This window comes from Rhinolophus sinicus, chromosome 11 (assembly GCF_057876585.1).
Source record: "Rhinolophus sinicus isolate RSI-liver-muscle chromosome 11, RSI-T2T, whole genome shotgun sequence".
NCBI lineage: Eukaryota > Metazoa > Chordata > Mammalia > Chiroptera > Rhinolophidae > Rhinolophus > Rhinolophus sinicus.
Window position 1 is genome coordinate 10,741,477 of NC_142511.1, and position 19,425 is coordinate 10,760,901.

General features: G+C 49.2%; 1 protein-coding gene across 4 annotated transcripts in view; it reads left to right on the forward strand.

Annotated features, from left to right (window-relative positions):
- The first annotated feature begins 542 nt into the window (after positions 1 to 542).
- KIAA1614 (KIAA1614 ortholog) overlaps positions 543 to 19,425 on the forward strand; it is a 42,936-nt gene continuing 24,053 nt past the window's right edge. For all 4 annotated transcript variants that reach the window (XR_002137551.3, XM_019733836.3, XM_019733913.3 and 1 more), the window contains exons 1-3: positions 543 to 12,952; positions 14,611 to 15,557; positions 16,226 to 16,289. Coding sequence is in view for 3 of the 4 variants with exons in the window: in XM_019733836.3 (XP_019589395.3) it covers positions 12,903 to 12,952; positions 14,611 to 15,557; positions 16,226 to 16,289 (1,061 nt within the window). In the remaining variant the exon portion in view is untranslated. The remainder of the gene's footprint in view (positions 12,953 to 14,610; positions 15,558 to 16,225; positions 16,290 to 19,425) is intronic.

Genomic DNA, 19,425 nt, shown 5'->3' on the forward strand with positions numbered 1-19,425 from the left:
TGTCTCCTTTTTCCTTCTTATATGGGTAGAATTCTTATGAAATGTGGAGTTCCCTTCTTGATAAGTAGGTTAAATGCACAATGTGGTACTGTTTTATAGTTTCTAGATGGTTGTATAAAGCAAAAAGTTAATGTGGTTATGTGTTTTTAAAAGAAAATAAGTGATTGGTTACAAAACTCTGTCCTTTTTTCATTATTACAAGCTCTCTCTCTCTTTTCCAACAGCTTGCTGACTCCTTTGTCACTGGCGAATGGTTTGTGTGATTGTGTTTTTCTCTCTGGGTTTCTTGGATTCCTGAACATGACTCTTCTTAGGACTAACTTGTATAAGGGTTTAGGGCAAACAAATCAAGGGTGAAATTTTTTTTAACTCTTTCACTAAATTAAATAATAATCTCCTATGGCCTTTTTTCTTTAGGTAATATATGAAGTATGGTTCTAAAGCAGTGGGATTAATGCAGCAAGTCATTTTTTGTTTTTGTTTTACTCACACAAAGAAATTTCAAGTGCTAGGTGAAATAATATATTCAGTTATATTTTGGAGAGCTGGAACCGGTTATCACTACGTATCCGTGCCCTCCCTGTGTGGGAACACTGAACTTGATGAAGAATTCCTAATTAGTTACCACTCCTTACATCTGTCTGTCTAGGAAAAAAATCATAAAACTAACTGAACCTAGGATGAATATACTTAAAATGCAAAGACACAAAATATTTGATTGACCAAAGCACAGAAGCCTTTTTATTTTAATACCACAAGCTTTATTGCTATATTTCTGTATAGACTATACCAGAATATAATGTGGAGTTTACAGATTAAATTCAAGATAAGTTGTGAATACATATGCATCACAAGATACTCAGTACCCCTTCCTATAATCTGATGATAATACATGCTCAGCGTTTGTATGACTATAGTATTTTACACTTTCCAAATATGTAGCGTCTCAGATACGTGGGTTAACAAGTCATTTCAATCTGTAAGTGACTAGACAAAAATCTAGACCAGCTGAGTGTACAATCCCAAATGATTCGCTCTGTTTATCCTTTTTAGACACGTTCAGAATCTTGGGCTGTTTTTAGTGACCTATATCTTTATATGGACGATTTTGATGAGATCTTTTTTCTAAGTCTATGAGAACAATAATGACCAATTTTATACTTTCTGATTCACTTCTTTTTCTAGTTTCCCACATCTTCCTAAGGGAATTAAGGAGTTCTGAAGTTTTAAAAATTGATTTAGTATGTATTTATTGAGTTCCTATCATTATAGGTTTATGAAGACAAGCAGGGAGAGGTGATAAAATCATTTCTAAACTACTTATCTAAAACCACGGCCTAAACCGACAGACTGTCTTTTTACTCGGTATCCACCCCAGGGTAAGCTGAATTTTCTGTCTCAAGGTAGCGATTCCTCTTTGCCTCTTCCCAGGCGGACATTATTCTTTTATAAATCCTTTTAAAAATAAAAGTATTAGATTTGTGAAGATTTATTTCTTCAGAACTTTCTATTGCCAAAAAACTGTCTTTATGCTCCATTTTATAATTCACTTACTTAGGCATGTCTTACCTGAATGGATGTGTTTTTTTTAACAACTGGGGACAGCCTCCCACACAGGAGACACTATATAATTAAGTAACACATGAGCATCAAAGTTCAACCAATGTTTACCTTTATAAAATGAAGTTTCCCCCCAAATATTAATGCATTTTATATTGACTGCATAGCTGAATGAGAATGAGGATGATAACAGCATTCCGCCTTGCTCCAACTGGGGCAGCCCTATGGCTTCTTTTCTATGTGAGTGAATAGAGTAACCAAAGTTAACGTATGATTTTTGGCAGTAGATTTGCTATGCTATTCTACTTCCTCATGGTAAGTTTGTAGGAGATAACCAAGTAACTCAAGAAATAGGTAACAAGAGAATCCAGGAGAAGCATATTAATAATATTAACTCCCAAATCCTTTGTTTGCCACTTCACTAAATTTAAAAATTATTATATATTATGTGGTTGAAGTAAACAGAAATTTGCTTATTTATGTTTTCTTTAACTCTGCCTTCTGACTAGATGAGCCAGTAAACTTAAAAACTTTAGTTAATCAGGGCTTCTGTAGCCCTTCGATGAGGAAGTATCAAAGATAGTTCAGAAACATCGGTTCACCAAAGATTATTCCTGTAACTGGGATTTAGAAATTTTTTTTTCCCCACTTCCATAGATTCTTTAGAAAACTTGAAAACCTCCCTGGCAGCCTTAGTCAATAGACTTACTGGGTAGGTTGTGGGCCCTGCTGCCAGCTATTGTGTCCATGAGGTCCTACCCTGGTTTCCTTCTGTGGCAATACCCAGTCTTGACTGGGCTGGAACTCTAATAGTAATACAATTCAAGGGAGAAAAGACACTTTTTCCCCAAATGTGCTATTTACCAAAATGTTTTAAACACCTAGTGAATGGTAGGGGCTTAATAAATATTTGTTAAGCTGAAAGGTAACTTCTAGAGCCTATCAGTAGATGAGCTGCCGAGTAAAACTTAGGAGGTAATTGGCTTTTTTGGTTGACTGGTAGAGGCTGTGCCTCTTAAGAATACTTGCTCGCTGGCAAACTGGCCAGTCTCCTCACTTTGATCCCTGTGTGAAAACTTGATTCTGATGCCCCCTCGCGATAATTAGTTGATGCTTCTTCATCTGTGGACTTTCTGTTCCCTCCCACAGAGAACAGACGTGGTCCCTCCAGGGCCAAGGAGTCACTGCTGATTCTCGTTGCCGACCACAGGGCAGGCACAGCGCACCTCCGCGTGCATATGTAGTGAGAGAAGTAACTCCCTGGTCACTGCAGTCATCACTGAACCTGGGGTTAGCACTCGGTTCTGACTGGCTCTACGGTCCACATTCTCGCTCCTTAAACAAGAAAAAACGGCAGGAAAAATAGGTTTTTAACCTGCTTAGCAATCATCTAGGAGGTGACTTGTGAATCATTGCTTCTTCTGAAAGCTATGCTTGGTCAAGATCAGAATATAACCATTTTAAAGAATCAAAAATACTATCCTCCCTCCCACAAAACAAACACACCCACACACACAAATTGTAGGTTGCTCAGTAGGCTGAGTCCCACTGATTGCTGCTTTCTGGGAATTTTGGCCTCTGCCCCCTAGGGAAGACAGCGCTTAGGACTTTTTTCTTAAACTAATAAATTAGCTCCCTAATTGACTGCTTTTCACAGGAGTCCTCTCCCTTGAGCCGTCCACCTCCCTCCCTTCCTGCCAGTTGTTAAAATCTTCACTGGTGGTGAATTGGAATGGTGTACTGGAGGGAGGCGTGCACTTGAAATGTATCAGGCATTTGATGTAAAGAGGAGACAGGCGCTATAGAGCAATGAGATTGGATGGCTATTGCTAAGTGCCATTGATGCCTACAGAGGGACAATGAACAGCTGAGGGCAAGTACCAGGCAATTGCAAGCCAGATATGGAACCAGAGGGCCTCTGGCTGCATGCAAAGAAGCTCGCATCTGCAGTGGGAGGGAAGGGAAAGTGAGGACCAAGCCCAGGACTCGAATAGAGCAGAACTTCAAAGGTAGTTAAATACCCAACCAGGGCAGGTCTGTTATGCAGGGTCAGGGCCCTGATTGGGAAAACCTGACACATCAGGTGCAACATCTGGTCAGGGTCCTCCCCCCAAAGATTTTGACTCCCCATCCCTATTCCATCCATGATGGGAGAGATGAAAGAGGCCTCTCATGTGCCAGACAAGATGTGCTCAGGGTCCTCTGTGACTCAGCCGGGTCCATGCTGGCCCTGCTAAGGGAGGATAGGGACTGTGCATCCAGGCAGCATGTGCTGATGGGACCGGGAGCGATCCCTGATGGTGATCGCAGAAAGGGGCCAGATTACAAGAGTGAATAGAAAAGAATCTTGGACAAGATACGAATTGTACACTTGAAACCTGTATTTTATTAACTAATGTCACCCCAATAAAAGTAAAAAAAAAATTTTTTGTCTTAGATGCTCCATACTGAAGAATTAGAAAAAGGTAACCCCTTTTTGGTGACTTGTAGGGTTCTACCAACCATGATTTTCACCACTGCTCTCTTGGGGGCAGAGACAAGTTTCCTGGACCCAGCCCCCAAGGCTGCTACAAAATAGAGCTGGACATTGGGGGGGGGAGCCCAAGGGGAGAAAGGGGAGTAGGAAACTAGAGAGATGATTCTGGGTGAACAGCATATTAAAGGATAAACAGCCATGAACCACACAGAGTACCTTTCAAGACATGGCTGCTTATGAAAGGGTGACGTGGGGCCCAGTGGGGCAGGACTTTGCACATATAAAATCAGAGCTTTTAAGTGCTTGACAACCCTCAGACACTGGCACTCCTAGAAGGCTTTCTAAGAAGTTGTAAGAACCCACTTTGGCCTGATACCTGGCCGCCTGGGGACTCTGAGCTCTCTGCTCTCCTCAGCTCAGTAAAGGTGGCACTCCAAACCCTGTCTCAGCCAGCTATGCTCTGAAAAGGGCCACTGTGTCACAGCTGCTTCACTATTAAACACACACTGGTGCATACAACCCCAGATGTCCCCCAGGGGCTCCTTGGGGTAGCATCTTCCCTTTGAACACCTAACCTCTCCCAGATCCCATCCACCCCTTCACTCTCCACCATCATTCTGGACCCAACCTCTTGAGTAAGTAGCTTCTCACCTTTTCATTAATAGCTGATCCTTTTATTACTTCCAAGGACTCTAAGTTTGTAAAGATTTTGTCCAACAAACCAACCACATTTATTGCATAATAATCCTTGTCCCCATGACAACCGATATTGTCATACTGAGTTGATACAGTACCAGTCAAAAGCAAAGACACTTCTGATGGTAAATGTATAATTTCCATTAGACTTCTTTAAATATTGGAAATAGCTATGCTCTCCTCCCCACGAGGTGTCTGGGAACCCCAGGTTGGGAAACTTCTGTTCTGAGGGCTAATGTTGAGTGAGTGCCAACAGTCTCTCTAGTTCTCCCTTTTCACAGGTGGGCAAACTGTGGCTGTTAGTTTTAAGGTGAATAGGCTGAATCAAATTGACAATTAGTGGAAATTGAGATTTTTTTTTTTAGAAGTCTCCCCCTTTTTTGTCTCTAACTCCTCATAGTACTAGACTTTCTAAAAAGTAAAAGAAAGCTGGGATGGGCCACTTGCACTCGAGGGAGACTCTTCTGCTTGCAGTCTGGCCCTTTCTGTGGAACCTTGGAATTTGGTATACAGCAGGCAGCTACTGTACTAGGTGGAGAGGCTTAGACTATCTCAGCAGGAAGGAGAGGGTATCTGGATCAGGTTGTCCCAAAGTGTATTCCATAGGAGATTTATTGCTACTTTGAGGGAAATGGCTTCTGTGGTCAATTACTTTTGAGAAACGCAGGGTTAAACAAAGGTATAAAGGTGTAGTTTTGTTTTCACTTCAGGATTTTCCTGAGCCTTTGAGACTCAACTTTGAGCCTAATGGCCTGCCAGGAGGATGAGATGGCACATATTATGTACCCAAACTTACTGGACCTGAATTCTCTTTTTCAAAAGAGACCTATTAATACCTCATGGGACCCTGGGGTTCTGAGGAATTCCGTTTGGGGCCTTAGTCCAGTCCACCATTTGTAGGTGAGGAAACTGAAGTCCACTGAGTGCCCGGGCTTGGTCCCACCCAGAGATATGGCCTAGCCAGAGCCGAGTCCAGTCTCCAGAGTCTAAGCCTGGACTTTTCAAATTCGAGTCTTTCCCTCCATACCTCACCCACCACATATCTTAAATTAACCCAAGAAAACTTTCCAATGGACCGCAGAAGTGGAGGGAATTCTGCTCAGAGAGAGGCTGCTTCTGAGGCTTTTTTGTGTCCTCAGCAAAACCTCCAGGCTGGTGGGGACAGGCGGGAGTGGGGACACCGGAAGCCCCACAGGACAAGGCATTGCACAGTCGGGGGGCTAGAGAGGGCCCCAGCTCCTGGAGGCCCCAGGTAATGGTTGACCTGAGGAGGTAATGGTAGATCAGCAGGAAAGCCCTGAGGGCAGCTTCCACAGTGGCAAAAGCAGGTTCACCGGGCCCTGCAGACTGGCCTCTTCCGGTGGGTGCCCTGTAAGCCCACATCTTGTGGCCTGGGCCGGTTGGAGACATTTGGTCTGCAGCTGCTGGTAGGGCTCTCAGGTACTGTCCCCACTGTGATGGGGACGATGTCTCCAGGAGGGAGAGAGGATTTGACTGCTCTTTCAGAGCTTGTCGAGAAGCATCCTCAGCCAACAGTGAGGGGTCAGCAGGGCTCCATGCTGACTTCCCCATTTGCTTGAGGCCGTGTTCAAGGGGCTGCCAACAGCAAGATAAATAGGCACTTGGCTCCCTTCCCAGAGTGGCCTCAGACACCCAGTCCGCAGGAAGGACACAAAAAAGACAAAAATGAAGAGCTGGGGCTTTCCAGTGTCATAGTGCTACCTTCCACACAGCCAAGATGTACTGTCTTTCCCCTCTGTCCAAAGCAGCTTCTGAAACTCCGAGGAGACCCTCCCCCACCCAACGCTGAGCCACTCTGCTTGGCCAGGTCAGACCTCCACTGGCACAGCCAGACCTTCTTCCCTCCCCGCCTACCCCCAAAATGTGGGAGGGACACAGTAAGCAGCTGTCTTCCATGCCCCAGGTGACCAGCCCCAGCACAAGCCTTGTTTCCCTTTGGGCATTAGCGGGGTTGAGGGGCTCTGATTGGAGAGGGAAGCATTCTTGGGGGGCACCCATCTGAGAGCTGTGGTCTGGTGGGGCCATGTGTGTGACTCTCTGAAAGGCTAGTCTCTGCTATAATTCAGACAGCAATGTGGTTGGCAGGCCTGGAGAGGGGCTGGGGCTGGGTTACTCACCAGCCTTTTAACTGTGGGCACATTTCCTAGGCGTCCTTGAGTCTTAGCTCCTTCCTCTGTGAAATTCGAACTGGAGGGTTGTTGGGGAGTGTTGAGGAGTATGAGGTGCTGCTCTAGGACAGTGTGAGACGAGTGTGTAACCCCAGTCCCTGTGGAAGGGGGAGGCGAGCGCTGTGGGGAAGGACGTACACAGCCCCGCTCCCAGCGTCAGCCTGAGTGAAGCTCCTTAGGGAGCTCCTTCCGTAAGTGAAACAGATCCACGGTCCTCATTACCCTTCTTGCACTTGATCAAGCTCGTACACAGACCTGAGCTTGACCCTCATCCAAATTAACTACTAAACAAGCATATCATCTACAAAGTATTATGCCTTTATACTCCTTTAAAATAATTATGCATTATAATCATACTCCTTTTTAATAATTATACGTTGCAGAATTTATAGATCATTGTTAAATGACTGTGGTTACACAGAGCATTCTTGTTCAGTCTCTAATTTTGAAAGGACCACCCTGGGGTTTCACCATTTTGTAATATGTTAGCTGTTAGATGTTGGATTTGACAGAGAGATTTTTATCATGTTAAGGAAGGCTCTACTTCTAGGTACATTGTTAAATTTTGTCAAATACCTTTTCAGCTTCCATTGAAATAATTGTAATTTTTAATTGAACTGTTGGTGTGAGGATTATACTAATATATTTTTTCATAGTCTCTCATATGTCTTAAGCAAATCATTAATATAATACCAAGTACTTTCTGTCTTTTCTCAAAATGAAAAATGGTCACAAAGGTGACTTTAGGTCTCAGTCATCCTCCAAGAATTTTCTCCCTGAATCTGCTCTTATTTCATAGATGAGACAATCGACTTGGGCCACGATGACAGGTTGTTGGCAGGTTCAAGGCAGGCTGTCCTCATCCCGGCGACGGCCTCCACGGAGCAGGCCTGGTCGAGTAGGAGGGAGAGTAGGAAAATATTTTCCTAATCTCAGCCATTTCTCCATGATTAGGATTATGAACTGAAAGCCTACAGTTTGTACTCGGGCATGGGAACACATGTCTAGCAGAGTCAGGGTGGATACAGGGTGAGTGGGCATCAAAGGCAGTGAAGTTGGGATCCATATCTCTGGGGAAGGTCCCTGCCTGCCAGGGGAGGGGAACGTGGTGCAGGCTGACCCTGACCTTGACCAGGTAAGAACCACACTTCTGTTTTCATTGGAACTTACTCAGTTCAGCAAGTGTGGCATAGGAGAGCACAGTGTACGTGAGTGTGTGTGTGTGTGTGTGTGTGTGTGTGTGTGTGTGTGTGTGTGTGTTGGAGTACACAGAGAAGCATAACAAGGAAGTAAGGTGGCTGCTCTCTGGAGATGCCCAGTTGTCATGTTGCCCAGCTGTCTGTATCTCTGAGATCCTCTCCCAGCCTGCTTTCCATGCTTCTCTCTCATCTTCTCTCCCCGTCCCCATCCACTTCCTCTTCTGGCAGCTATTTTACCTTCGCCAGGCTCACTCATAATTGAAGTATAAGGCCCACCCCACTATCTGTGATCAATGGCCATTTTGGAAAGAGGGACGAAGGGCAGAGGCAAAAGGGCCTGAGCATCAGGTGTAATTGGGCATCAGTCAGGGAGCCTGGGTGCTGTCCTGGCCTTGCTATGACTGACTTTCTCACAGGCCCTGGGGCAGGCCTGGCCACACTGAGAGAATGAAGCAAATCCTTTAGAAGTGACCTCGATCCTCTTAGGCATCCTCACCTGATAGGGATTTTTTTTCCCCCTTAACTTTAGCATCTGGCATTTAGTCAATACCTATTATGTGGTGGGCACATGTTAGGGGCCAGGAACAAAGCTGTGGATCAGGACACGCTCCGTGAAGTGTCACATGTTGACGGCCCAATGCGGTAGGCTCTGGCCCAGGTCAGGAGGACTGTGGAGGGTACTGGGGAAGGCTTCCCTGAGGAGGTGACATCTGAGCTGAGTGTGGACTGGCTAGTAGAAGCCAACCAAATTGGTATGTGTGTGTGGAATGAAGCAGGAGGGAAAGCCTGAGCAAAGACAAGGAGACATGAAGCAGTGGAGAGTCGAGGGAACTAGAAACAATTCAACATACGGTGGGCATGCAGGACAGGCTGTTGGGGTGGTGAGAGCTGAGGCAGAAGGGACCATGTGCCGTACAAAGGAGTTTGAGTTGTAATCCCAGGACTTGTGCTTCTCAAAACTGAGTGGGCCTCAAAATCACTAGGGAGGTTTATTAGAAAGCAGACTCCTGGGCCTTTCTCCAGCCTAAGGAATCAGAACCTCCGTGGATCCAGAGTCCGCCTTGCACCAGCGTCCCAGGGCCTCTCTAGAGGCACAGGTCAGACCAGCCCTCGCGAAGTTGTGGGAGGGCTCTGAGCAGGGGAGAGGTGGTGCCCGGGTGGCAGTCCCAGCACTCTCTGGGGCCTCTGCTGCAAAGGAATGACGAGGCCTGAGTGAAGGGCAGAGAGCAGTGTCCCCACTGGCTGCTCCTCAGACCCTGTGCCCCATGGGCAGCCGAGCAACCAGAAAATGTGGGTTTCCCACTGGACAGGCAGAGGCATGGCAGAGGTGTCCCTCCCACCCCATCCTCCCAAACCTGGCTCTGACGTGTGACCTCCAAGGACTGTTTCTCACCTATCCCTTCATCCTAAGTGAAACCTGATTTCCACATCCTACACGGCTACTTATTCAAGCTGAGTGTTCAGAGCGCTTTGTTGGAAGGTGGAGAGGTGGAGTGAGGCTTGTGTTTTCATCCAGGCTAAGTGGAAGGAGGATTCCTGGGGTGCTGAGTTTCCCTGGTTGTTCAAAGGAAGAAGAGGGCTATGTGATTGCTGCTTACCATGTATTTGTGTTCCTCCTCGATTTCTCTACAAAAGACGGCTATGAAATGAAAGGGTGTGATATGTAAGGACAGAAGGTAGTTCCCCAGCCCAGAAACATGCCATGCTTGAGGGTAGACAACCTTCTAGGGACTTCCTCTCCACAGGATAGAGTCCAAGTTTTTCACCCGGACCCCAACAGGCCCTCAGCCAGGCCACAGCACCCTGCTCTGCAGCCTCAGCCCTCCCCTTGCTTTTCCCACTTTAATTTTTTACACTTAGTAACACTGAAACCAGGCAGTTTCACACCTGGATGCCTGTGTTTATGCTAATCTCTGTCTGAAATGCCTTCTGCTACCCTTCCCCTTTGGCTAATTCCTACTCAGTCTCCAAGACCCAGCTCTCGGTGGTGATGATACGCCCTCCCACCCAGCACATACTTCAACCTAGCTGCTCCTGTGAGCTGACCAAAGCCACCACCTTATGCCCACCTCACTGGGAGCACTTATAGATAATAGGAAGCTTATGTGCCCGCCCCTCCCTGCCCCTACTTGACCAGCAGTTCCTCAAGGACAGGCTCTGTGGTATTACATTTTGTCTCCCCAGTGCCTGGCACATAGAGGAGCTCAACAGATAATTTGCTGAACCCAACAGAATTCAGATGAACAAGAAGTGCCCTCAGATGTGTGAACGTCGTGATAATGTTAACAGCAGTCTGAGAATTTGCTTCTTGGTGTTTGCAGGACAGGTGGTATGTTAAAGCCTCTGTATAGATGTGACACTACATCCTCCTAAATTAAGTGTAAAATAACAAACTTAATGAGTAAACTGAAGATGATTATTTGTGTCTCAAAAGGTTGGGGGGCAGGTTTCTTTTAAACATTAAGCCTTTGCTGGAACTTTCAGAAACTTGCCTTACAGATCATTAACTTCTGGGGGAAGGGTGGGGGCAGGAGTCACGGGAAAGCTGTCTCTAAAAGTCTGAGTCCTGAGATGCCTCTGAAAGGAGGACGCGAGGCAGGAGATCTGGGAGCCAGATAGGTCTGGGTCCAGATTCTGGCCCTCCTAGCTGGGCGGCCCCAGGCAAGTCCCTTAACCTCTCTGTGCCCCAATTTCCTTATCCCTAAAGTGGGGGAACACTATACCTACTGTACAGGGCTCTTGTAAAGATCTGAAAGAGCCTGCGTGGAGTACCTTAGCTCACAGGCAGTCCCTGATAACTGTAATAGTATTGTTGTTATTAAGTTTGATGTTACACATGGAGGAGAGGACCGATTTTACCTTGGATGGCAGGAATAAGGAAGGCAGAAAGGGCTGACTCGTAGTTTGACTATCACAGCACTTCACAATTTTTTTTTTTAACTAAAGCTTTTCATGTTGAATGGCAGAATACTGGCACATGTGAAGTGGAGTTGATATGAGGGTCTTGGACTCCAGAAGGCCTGCCACTTACTAGCTCTGTGACCTCGGGCAGATCACCTCAGTTTACTCATCTGTAGAAAGGAGTCAATAAACAGTATCCGTCTCTTAAGGTTGCCATAGGAGATAAGAGATGCAATGTGCTTAGCCCAATGTGGGTGCATAGTATGTCCTCATAAATGGAACGTGACTCTTTTACGAAGTGACCAGTACAAGTAAATAGTGCTAAGTGCCATTGGAGCAACCACTTGCTCTGGGAATATGCAGGGGGGAGGGGATGAACTGCAAGACTTTGGAGACCACCTGTCATGAGAGCTGTGGGACCTTGGCCCTGTTCTCTAACAGAGGGTTTGCCCTACATAATCTGTCAGGTTCCTAAATTAACCCAAGGCCAATCTACCACATCTCCCCAAACAGCTGCTCTCAGACCTGGGTGCTTTGGCCCTGCCCCGATGTGGGACGTTTTGCAGGGGAACTCCTACTCAGGAGGCAGGCCTCCTCTGGAAACGTCCTTGGCCTCCGCTCCGACGCTCTTTGCTCACTGCGTGGTCCTCACTGTTGCTGTGCCTGTCATCTAGACTGTGACTGTCGTGCACAAGTGCCAGTAGGAGAGCAGAAGCTTGCTGGCGACAGGAGAGAGGGATGAGCACTTTCCTTTTGTAGAGATTTCTGCAGTCTCCTGGGTCCTCATTCTCTCGTTTCCCATCCTTTGTGGGAAAATAGGTTTGGAAATAGGTGAGGCTTTGGCACCTCCCTCTGAGTGGAAAGAGAAAGAAAGCTCCATTGGTGTGGGCCACAGCTGCGAGAGACTCGCTCTGCTGCTCCTTCCTCCCAGGTCTGCAAACAGCGATAAGCTCTCTTCAGGAGTCCGAGGACCCTGAGAATCGGTCCCTATGCAGGGAGGCTGGCAACACAGGCACCAGGGTCTCCTCTTAGCAGGACAGGATGAGGGAACCCACCTCCACTCCAGGCACCCTCCAGCCTCCGGAAAGCAGAACCTAATGACCTTGACCTCGGAGGAAGCCGTACCCTAGGCTGATGGGGGCGTCCCCTCACCGAGGGCAGAAGCCTCCTCTGGAAAAGCTGTCTAAACAAAGGGCATTCCTTAGCTTCCACCCGGATAGCCGAGCCTCCCACCAGGCTCCGGGTGTAGAGTTACACGCGTTCCCGCGAAGCTCAGGAAGAACGTGCTGTTTTCTTAGCTTTTGCTCGGGTTGAGCCGCGTCCCACAGCTGCGCTCCCTGCAGCCGCCCTGGGTCTGCCACCCGCCGCGAAGGGGGTCAGTCCCGCCGAGTGCCCCGCGTCCCCGCGCAGGGCCCGGGCATCGTTCCCGAAGTCGGCCGGGGCCGTGCCTGCCCTCCCGCCCCTCTGACGTGAGTGAGGCGCTGGCTCCCTGGCCGCGGGAGAAGCAGCTCCCCGGGACTCAGGCGTCCGGCCGGCGGAGAGGGCCCGCGGCTGCAGCGGGCGCCGAGGGCGGCGAGGCCGGGCGGGGCAGGCCCGGCTGCTCCAGCCCCTTCCGCTCCCCTCCTTTCTGCGCTCCGCTCCCGCTCTCCCCATCCCTGCCCTGGAAGGCGCCCGGCTTGGCCTCTTTCCCCTTCGTGGCACAGCCGTGAACTAGCAGCCGATGCCACTGCCTTCCCCTCCCGGCCCGCTTCCCTCCTCGGACCCGGAGGGAGGCCGTGGCCGGACCCCGCCCAAGCCCGGGGCTGCCCGCTGAGCCGGGAGCAGAGCCCGGACCCCGGGCCTAGGAAGGAGAGGGGTAGAGGAGGGCTCGCCTGTCCAGGGATGGACGGGATGCAGGAGGAGGCGGCCAAAGCTGCGGGCGGCGGCCCTCAGTGAGTACCGAGGAGGCGAGGCGCCCGGCCGGCTGGCGGGGTGGCCGGGTGGCTGGGCCACGGAGCCGGGAGGGTGCGGGAGGGGGAGGCCCGCCCTTCGTGTCCATCTTCAGTTCAGCCTTTCTGAGTTTGAGCAAATACAGCCCTGGGCCGGCGCCTCCGAATCAGGCGACCCCGAGCAGCGCGGTCTGTCTCCGCAGACGGCCCCGCAGTGCCCCGGTGGAAGGCGCTCATTCCCGAAGGTCTCCCCGATGCGTTATCTCTGCGATGACTGGTCCAGCGTTTACCGGCCAGAAAGTTCTTTTCATTTAACTGAAGTCGCCCCCATTACATCCTAATCCTCTGCTCTATGAACTGAACCTTAGAAGATCAGTGAGTGGGCTGCATAGAGAAAGTCGGTACATTCTAGATTAACTGGTAGAGTAAACGATCTCGGCCTTCCAAAGAGAGTCCTTACACTTCACTGGTTTAAAGCAGATGTAACATTTTGTACTATGTGTGTATTTTACTTTATGAAATATGTACATTCCTGAAACATGTATAAATTGAATTGTAATAAACAACTATAGAGGAAGGGACTTGCCGTTTAAGAGACTTCTGTGGTGAATCTTTAGTCAATATACGAAGGGAATAATTAACGCCTAATTTGTAATTTAGGTCAATATAGATTTTTACGTTTGCAGTTTACTTCAAGGGGGACATAGCTAGAGGTATGATGTTGAGGGAGCATTTTCTCAGAGAGCAGGATAAATATTAAGACGCTGGCCTGTATGTGTGCACAGAACAACTTGATGAAGAAAATCCCGTGCGCACTGTCATTCCCTGTGAACACATTGTCAGCCCTGCCACCAAGGAGCTGTCATTCTGTCAAGTCACTTAACCTCTCTAGACAGGATATTCTCATCTACAGAATAAGGGGAATGGGGTTAAGTGAGCGCCGAGTGTTTTGGAAGAGCCCCAGCCTTGGAACGAGAAGCTTTGCAATCCAAACTGGCCTCCCCTGAGCACCTGTGTGACATAATCTCACTGTACCTCAGTTTTTCCGTCTATAAAAATGGGGATAATAATGCTCTTCTGGCCGAATTGTGTGAGGACTTTCTGAGAGAGTGTGTTAGAAAGTACTTGAGGCCTGCCTGGCGCAGAGCAGGTGCTGGTAGGGCCTGGTGACTGATTATGACACCCTTTGAGCAGAGCCCCATGCTGAAGTCCTGGGGATTGGAGGGTGAGGGTGGGGGGTCCACAAGACACCTTCCACCTGAGAGTCAGATCCTGAGCTCCTGTGTGATGTCACAGCCACCACCTGTCAGGGAAGCAAGAGGCCAGGGATTGGGAAATCTGACTTGGCTTTTCACTCTGGTCCACACTTGGCATAGGATTAGTTGTTTGACGCTGGTGCCCCTTATGTAAAATGGGGATAGAAAATTGAGAACACTACTCAGTCTTGGAAGAAAAAAATCAATAATATTTTATTTTTATCGTCCAATGATTTATACGTTTCAGAGTGTATTCACATTATCTAGAGGGTATCCCCTGCTCCATCCCCAAATTAGTCTCATCTGGACAGGCCTCAATCTGAAGGCACTTTGGGGACCCAAGAGGTTGTTGGAGCTAGCCAGGCCCTGGGATTAAGGAGCTCTCTGTTTGTTTTTCTCTTCCAGAGGGCCCAAAACAGGGAGCAGAACAGCCAGCTCCATGGAGGTGACCTCAGCTGTAGAGAGAAGTGGCACTGAGCCACAGCCCAGTAATGGACACCTCCCAAGATCCTGGCCCTGCCCTGAGGAAGACAGAACACCCAGCCTGGTGGCCCCCCAGCCTCTTAGGGCATGGGGGCTACAGCTCCAAGGCCCCTCTGTGCTGGAGTCCAAGGTCAGGGCCTTGAAGGAGAAGATGGCAGCAGGGAAACAGGGGGTGAGCCCCTGCCTCACTGCCCATGAGTGGTCATCCCCCAAAAAACCCAAATGCCGACGAGTCAAGGCGGCTGGAGCCAGGACTCCATCAGAGGTGTCTCCCCTGCCGGAAGCTGCGGGGGTCCTCCATGCTCAGAACCTGACTGACAGGCAGCTCCTCAGCAGTGTCAGTGAGGAGGAACCCGCCAGGAATGGGGGTCCCGGACCTCCCAGGCCACCTCTCCCTGGGCTCAAGTGCTGGAATGAGAAGAGCCCATGGCCTCCAGAAGCCGTGTGGACACTGCCTCACCACGAGAGGGGGCTGCTGCCAGGTCCCGGCTCTTTGCACGAGAGCCCCATCCACAGACTCACTCCAGGCTGGCCTAGGGGCCCCGGGCCTTGTAACAAGGTCACCCATACGCCCAACCCGAGGAAAGGAAGGTCACACCTTCTTTGGGATGGTCTAGGCACAGGGGGAGACCTGGATAGCTTGTCTCTGACCCCCAAAGAGGATTTTGTCCCCAGGCCAGCCCTGCTGGGAGGGCTCTGGAGAGCTGGAGACCTAGGGGCCCTGGACACGGGGGGCAGTGCCTTGCCCCTGTCAGACCGGGTGGAGAGGAACCGCCTTCTGCTGCAGGAGATGCTACTTGTTGGGGGGAAGGGGCCCCCCAAGGTGGGACTCCAAGCCTGGCCTCCATCCTGGGACAGAACTGGACCAGGTGAGGCTCACTCTGTAGGTCTGGGTGGTGGGGTAACAGGAGGAGGAAAAGGGGAGGGGGGATATGGAGGGGGGGGGTAGTAGAGGGAGGAGAGCACAGTTTATCACCAAAATCATCCAGATGTCCTCTTATGCTTGGCTTTGACATAGATTCTTTACCACCTCGCAGCCAGTCCCATCTGCAAAGACCCCCGTGACTCCCCATACCAATGGGAGGCCACCCCCTGTGCGTGGGGGTGGAGGCTACCACAGCTTCTTCCCTGTGGCTTATACCCTTCCCTAGAGTGGCTTTTTGTACCTCTTTCCAACGACATGCCCTCACCCCCCTTGGACCGCTCCCCACATACCGGCTGAGCACCCTGTCAGGTGGACTGACCTCAGGTGGAAGCACTGCTGCAATGAGCGAGTGCTCGCGCCTGAGAAGACCCCTTCTTCCCCTTCTTTCCTCCCCACCCCAAAAGCTCATTCCTCATCCCTGCCGGCCCCACAGCCCATGGCAATCACTGCCCACCTGCAGTCGCCATGACAGGCTGTGCCTCCACTTCTGGCAGGTTTATCTGGGGAGTAAAGGGCTTCTGAAGAAACCCTTCTCCTCAACATTCATTAAGTGGCAGCTGAGAGCCCAGTTTCCTGCTCTTCCCTGATCTCTGCTTCCCTTCTGGATCCTAGAGCGACCAGCAGGGGACGTGGATTGGGACTCGGGAATCTCCCTGCAGGACTCGGACCAGAACAGGTAAGAGCTCAGAGCCCACATTTTCTCTCCTGCCTTCCTCGCCATCATCCCTCCATTTACCCAGCGTCAGGAGAGTGGGAGACCTCGAGAAAGCACGAGGGCAGGCAGACCCGGAGTGGCAGACCAGTGGACAGTGGGCCAATATCAGTCATCATCCCTGAGACCACGTAGAGTACCCGTCAGTCACCCCGTGCCCTAGGGGGCCTGCCTGCTACTTGGAAAAAACAAAACACTGGGCATGAGGCAACGTGCAAAGAACATCACAAACAACCCACTCTGCATTCTTGGGAGTCGGTTCCCCTGCCCGGCCTCTGTCTCTTCATCTTGAAAGCGGGCTGAATAGTATCTGTGTGGTGACTGCACAGGACTGCATAAGGCTAAAACGAGATACTGGTTGTGAAAATCCTTAGGGAAAGTACATGAAAGCAAAGCATTTACTACACCAATTCCTTCCCCAGTCAAGGGGATGTGCTGGGGCCATGTAAGGCTCTCAGCTCCTCTGACCTCATCGTGCCATCCCACAGACTTTGCTCTAGTCCCTCTACCCATGTGCTGGGGCAGGGGGACACACTGAGGAGAAGAGCGAGCTCACAGTGGGGGTGAGCGCCACCCAGGGGCCTGAGCTGCCCCCGCTGGTGTCGCTCAGAGGCTGGCCGCAGCCTAAGTCTGTGCCGCGCTCCAGGCCCACGAGGCTAAAGGAGGTCCCAGAGCTGGGAGCAGCCCCGTTTCCCCAGCTGTGCAGTCAGGAGCGTCTCTGGTCTCTGCTGAATGCAGAGGTTGGCATGTTGCTTGTCCATTTTCAGGCCACTCCCTGCATAAATGCCACGTAGTTGGTCACAGAGCAAGGGCTGCCCAGATTTAGGTGGTTCAGCTTCTGCTCGGCAGCTGGCCCTCTGGGTAGCAGAGAGGGCCAGCTGGAGAGGGGCTGGGCTGGCTCCTTCCCCGTCGTTATGTGTGACTTGGAATCGGTGTCACTCCCTCTGCCAGGGGTCTCTTCTTCCTCCCCCATGGCCAGCACTTTCCACCTCTGCTCATGTCCCCACCCAGCCCTGCCACAGTGTGGAGGAGTGTGACACTTGTTCCTCCTTTCTCTCCTCTCCTCCTTCCCTGGGAGCCCATGGAGGAGACAGGCTTGGGCAGATGCCCCAGACACCTCGTGTCCGATGAGATGGTGGCTTTTTTCCCCACAGCTGCTTCTTCCCACCGTTGCTCCCAGGATGGGAGAGAGGCCTAGCTGCAAGATGCCGCCACCATCCCCTGGGGGTTGTGTCAAGAGGTCTCTAGTGAAAGGAGTCAAAGCTCCTGCCTGGCATTTTGGATAATAAGTAATAAAGGAGAACATCAGGCATGAGGTAGGGAGGGACTTCCCCCAGTCCTGTGAGGGGATGGCATCTGTGTAGCATCCTCAGAATGGGGATTTCTGGACAATTTTTTCATCTGGCAGGCCATCTGCAGCATTCTCACGTTCAGGCAGAGTATGGGTGGGCATGTGTAGGATGTTTAGGCCTGTATGTGTGTTGTATGATACGTATGTATATACAGTGTGATATATATAGTATGATATATATATATATATATATATATATATATATATATATATATATATATATAGTATGGTATATATAGTGTGTGTGTGTGTGTGTGTGTGTGTGTGTGTGTGTGTATATATATAGTATATATAGTATATATGTACATATGGGGGGTGAGTACATGTGTGGAGAGAGACGGGGAGAGAGAAAGTGCCTTAGTCAGCTTTACGGTTCTGCTCCCCATATATCGAGGCAGAAAGTTGACATGAGGAAAATTTTGCCCTCAGGTTTGTTTAGAAGGTCGTTCAGAGTGCCCCGTTGACCTCTCCTGCCGATTTACAGCCAGGCATGTACTGAGTAGACACCCAGAGAACATCTCTGGTGCAAGGATGAGAGAAAGGTCAACTATGTTTCCAGTTGCCCCACACAGGGCAACTCGCTTGGCATGATTCCTGAGTCTCCTGGACAGATATTAAAGTGGTCCCTAAGGGAACCCTTGTGCGCTGTTGGTGGGATTGCAAATTGGTGCAGCCACTATGGAAGACTGTGTGGAGGTTCCTCAAAGAATTAAAAATAGAACTGCCTTATGACCCAGCAATTCCACTTCTGGGTATTTGTCCAAAGAAATTCAAAATACTAATTCGAAAAAATATATGCAAGCCTATGTTTACTGCAGTGCTATTCACAATAGCCAAGATATGGAAACAAACAAAATACCCATCAATAGACAATTGGATAAAGAAATTATGGTACATTTATAAAATGGAGTATTACTCTGCCATAAAAAAAGAATGAAATCACCATTTGCAACAACATGGATGGACCTAGAGGGTATTACGCTAAGTGAAATAAGTCAGACTGAGAAAGACAAATGTCATATGATCTCACTTAGGTGTGGAATCTAAAGAACAGAATGAATGAGCAAACAAAACAGAAATAGACTCATAGATACAGAAAAAAACTGATGGTTGCTCAATGGGAGGGGCTTGGGGGACTGGGGAGAAGGTGAAGGGATTAGAAAGTACAAATTGGTAGTCATAAATTAGTCACAGGGACGTGAAATGCAGTAGGGGGGATATAATCAATAATGTAAAGATCATGTAGGGGACCCGATGGGCACTTGTATTATTGGGGAGGCCACTTCACATGGATGGTGTAGATGCCTGACCACTGCACTGTACACCTGAAGCTGAAGTAGAGTAATGTTGAATAGCAACTATAATTAAATGGTCACGGATGTAAAGTACGGTATAGGGAATATAATCAACGGTACTGTAATAGCTATGTACGATGTCAGAGGGGTAGTAGACTTGGGGGAAGGAGGATTATCACTTTGTGAAGGATGTAAATGTCTGATCATTACATTGTTTTGTACACCTGAAACTAATATAAAAAATTAAATTAATTTTTTTTTAAAAAGTGGTCCCTAAGACACAGCAGGGCTCCATCTCTGCTTTACAGGAGATGATTTATTGATACCACTTCTGTGTAGCTGAACTTCCCAAGAGACCTTTGAAATGAGGCACGTTTCTCTTAGCTCTGTCCTGCAGGAGTGCCAAAGGGCAGCAGGGTCCTGGGCTTAGTGCCTGCACTAAGTGGCATAGGAC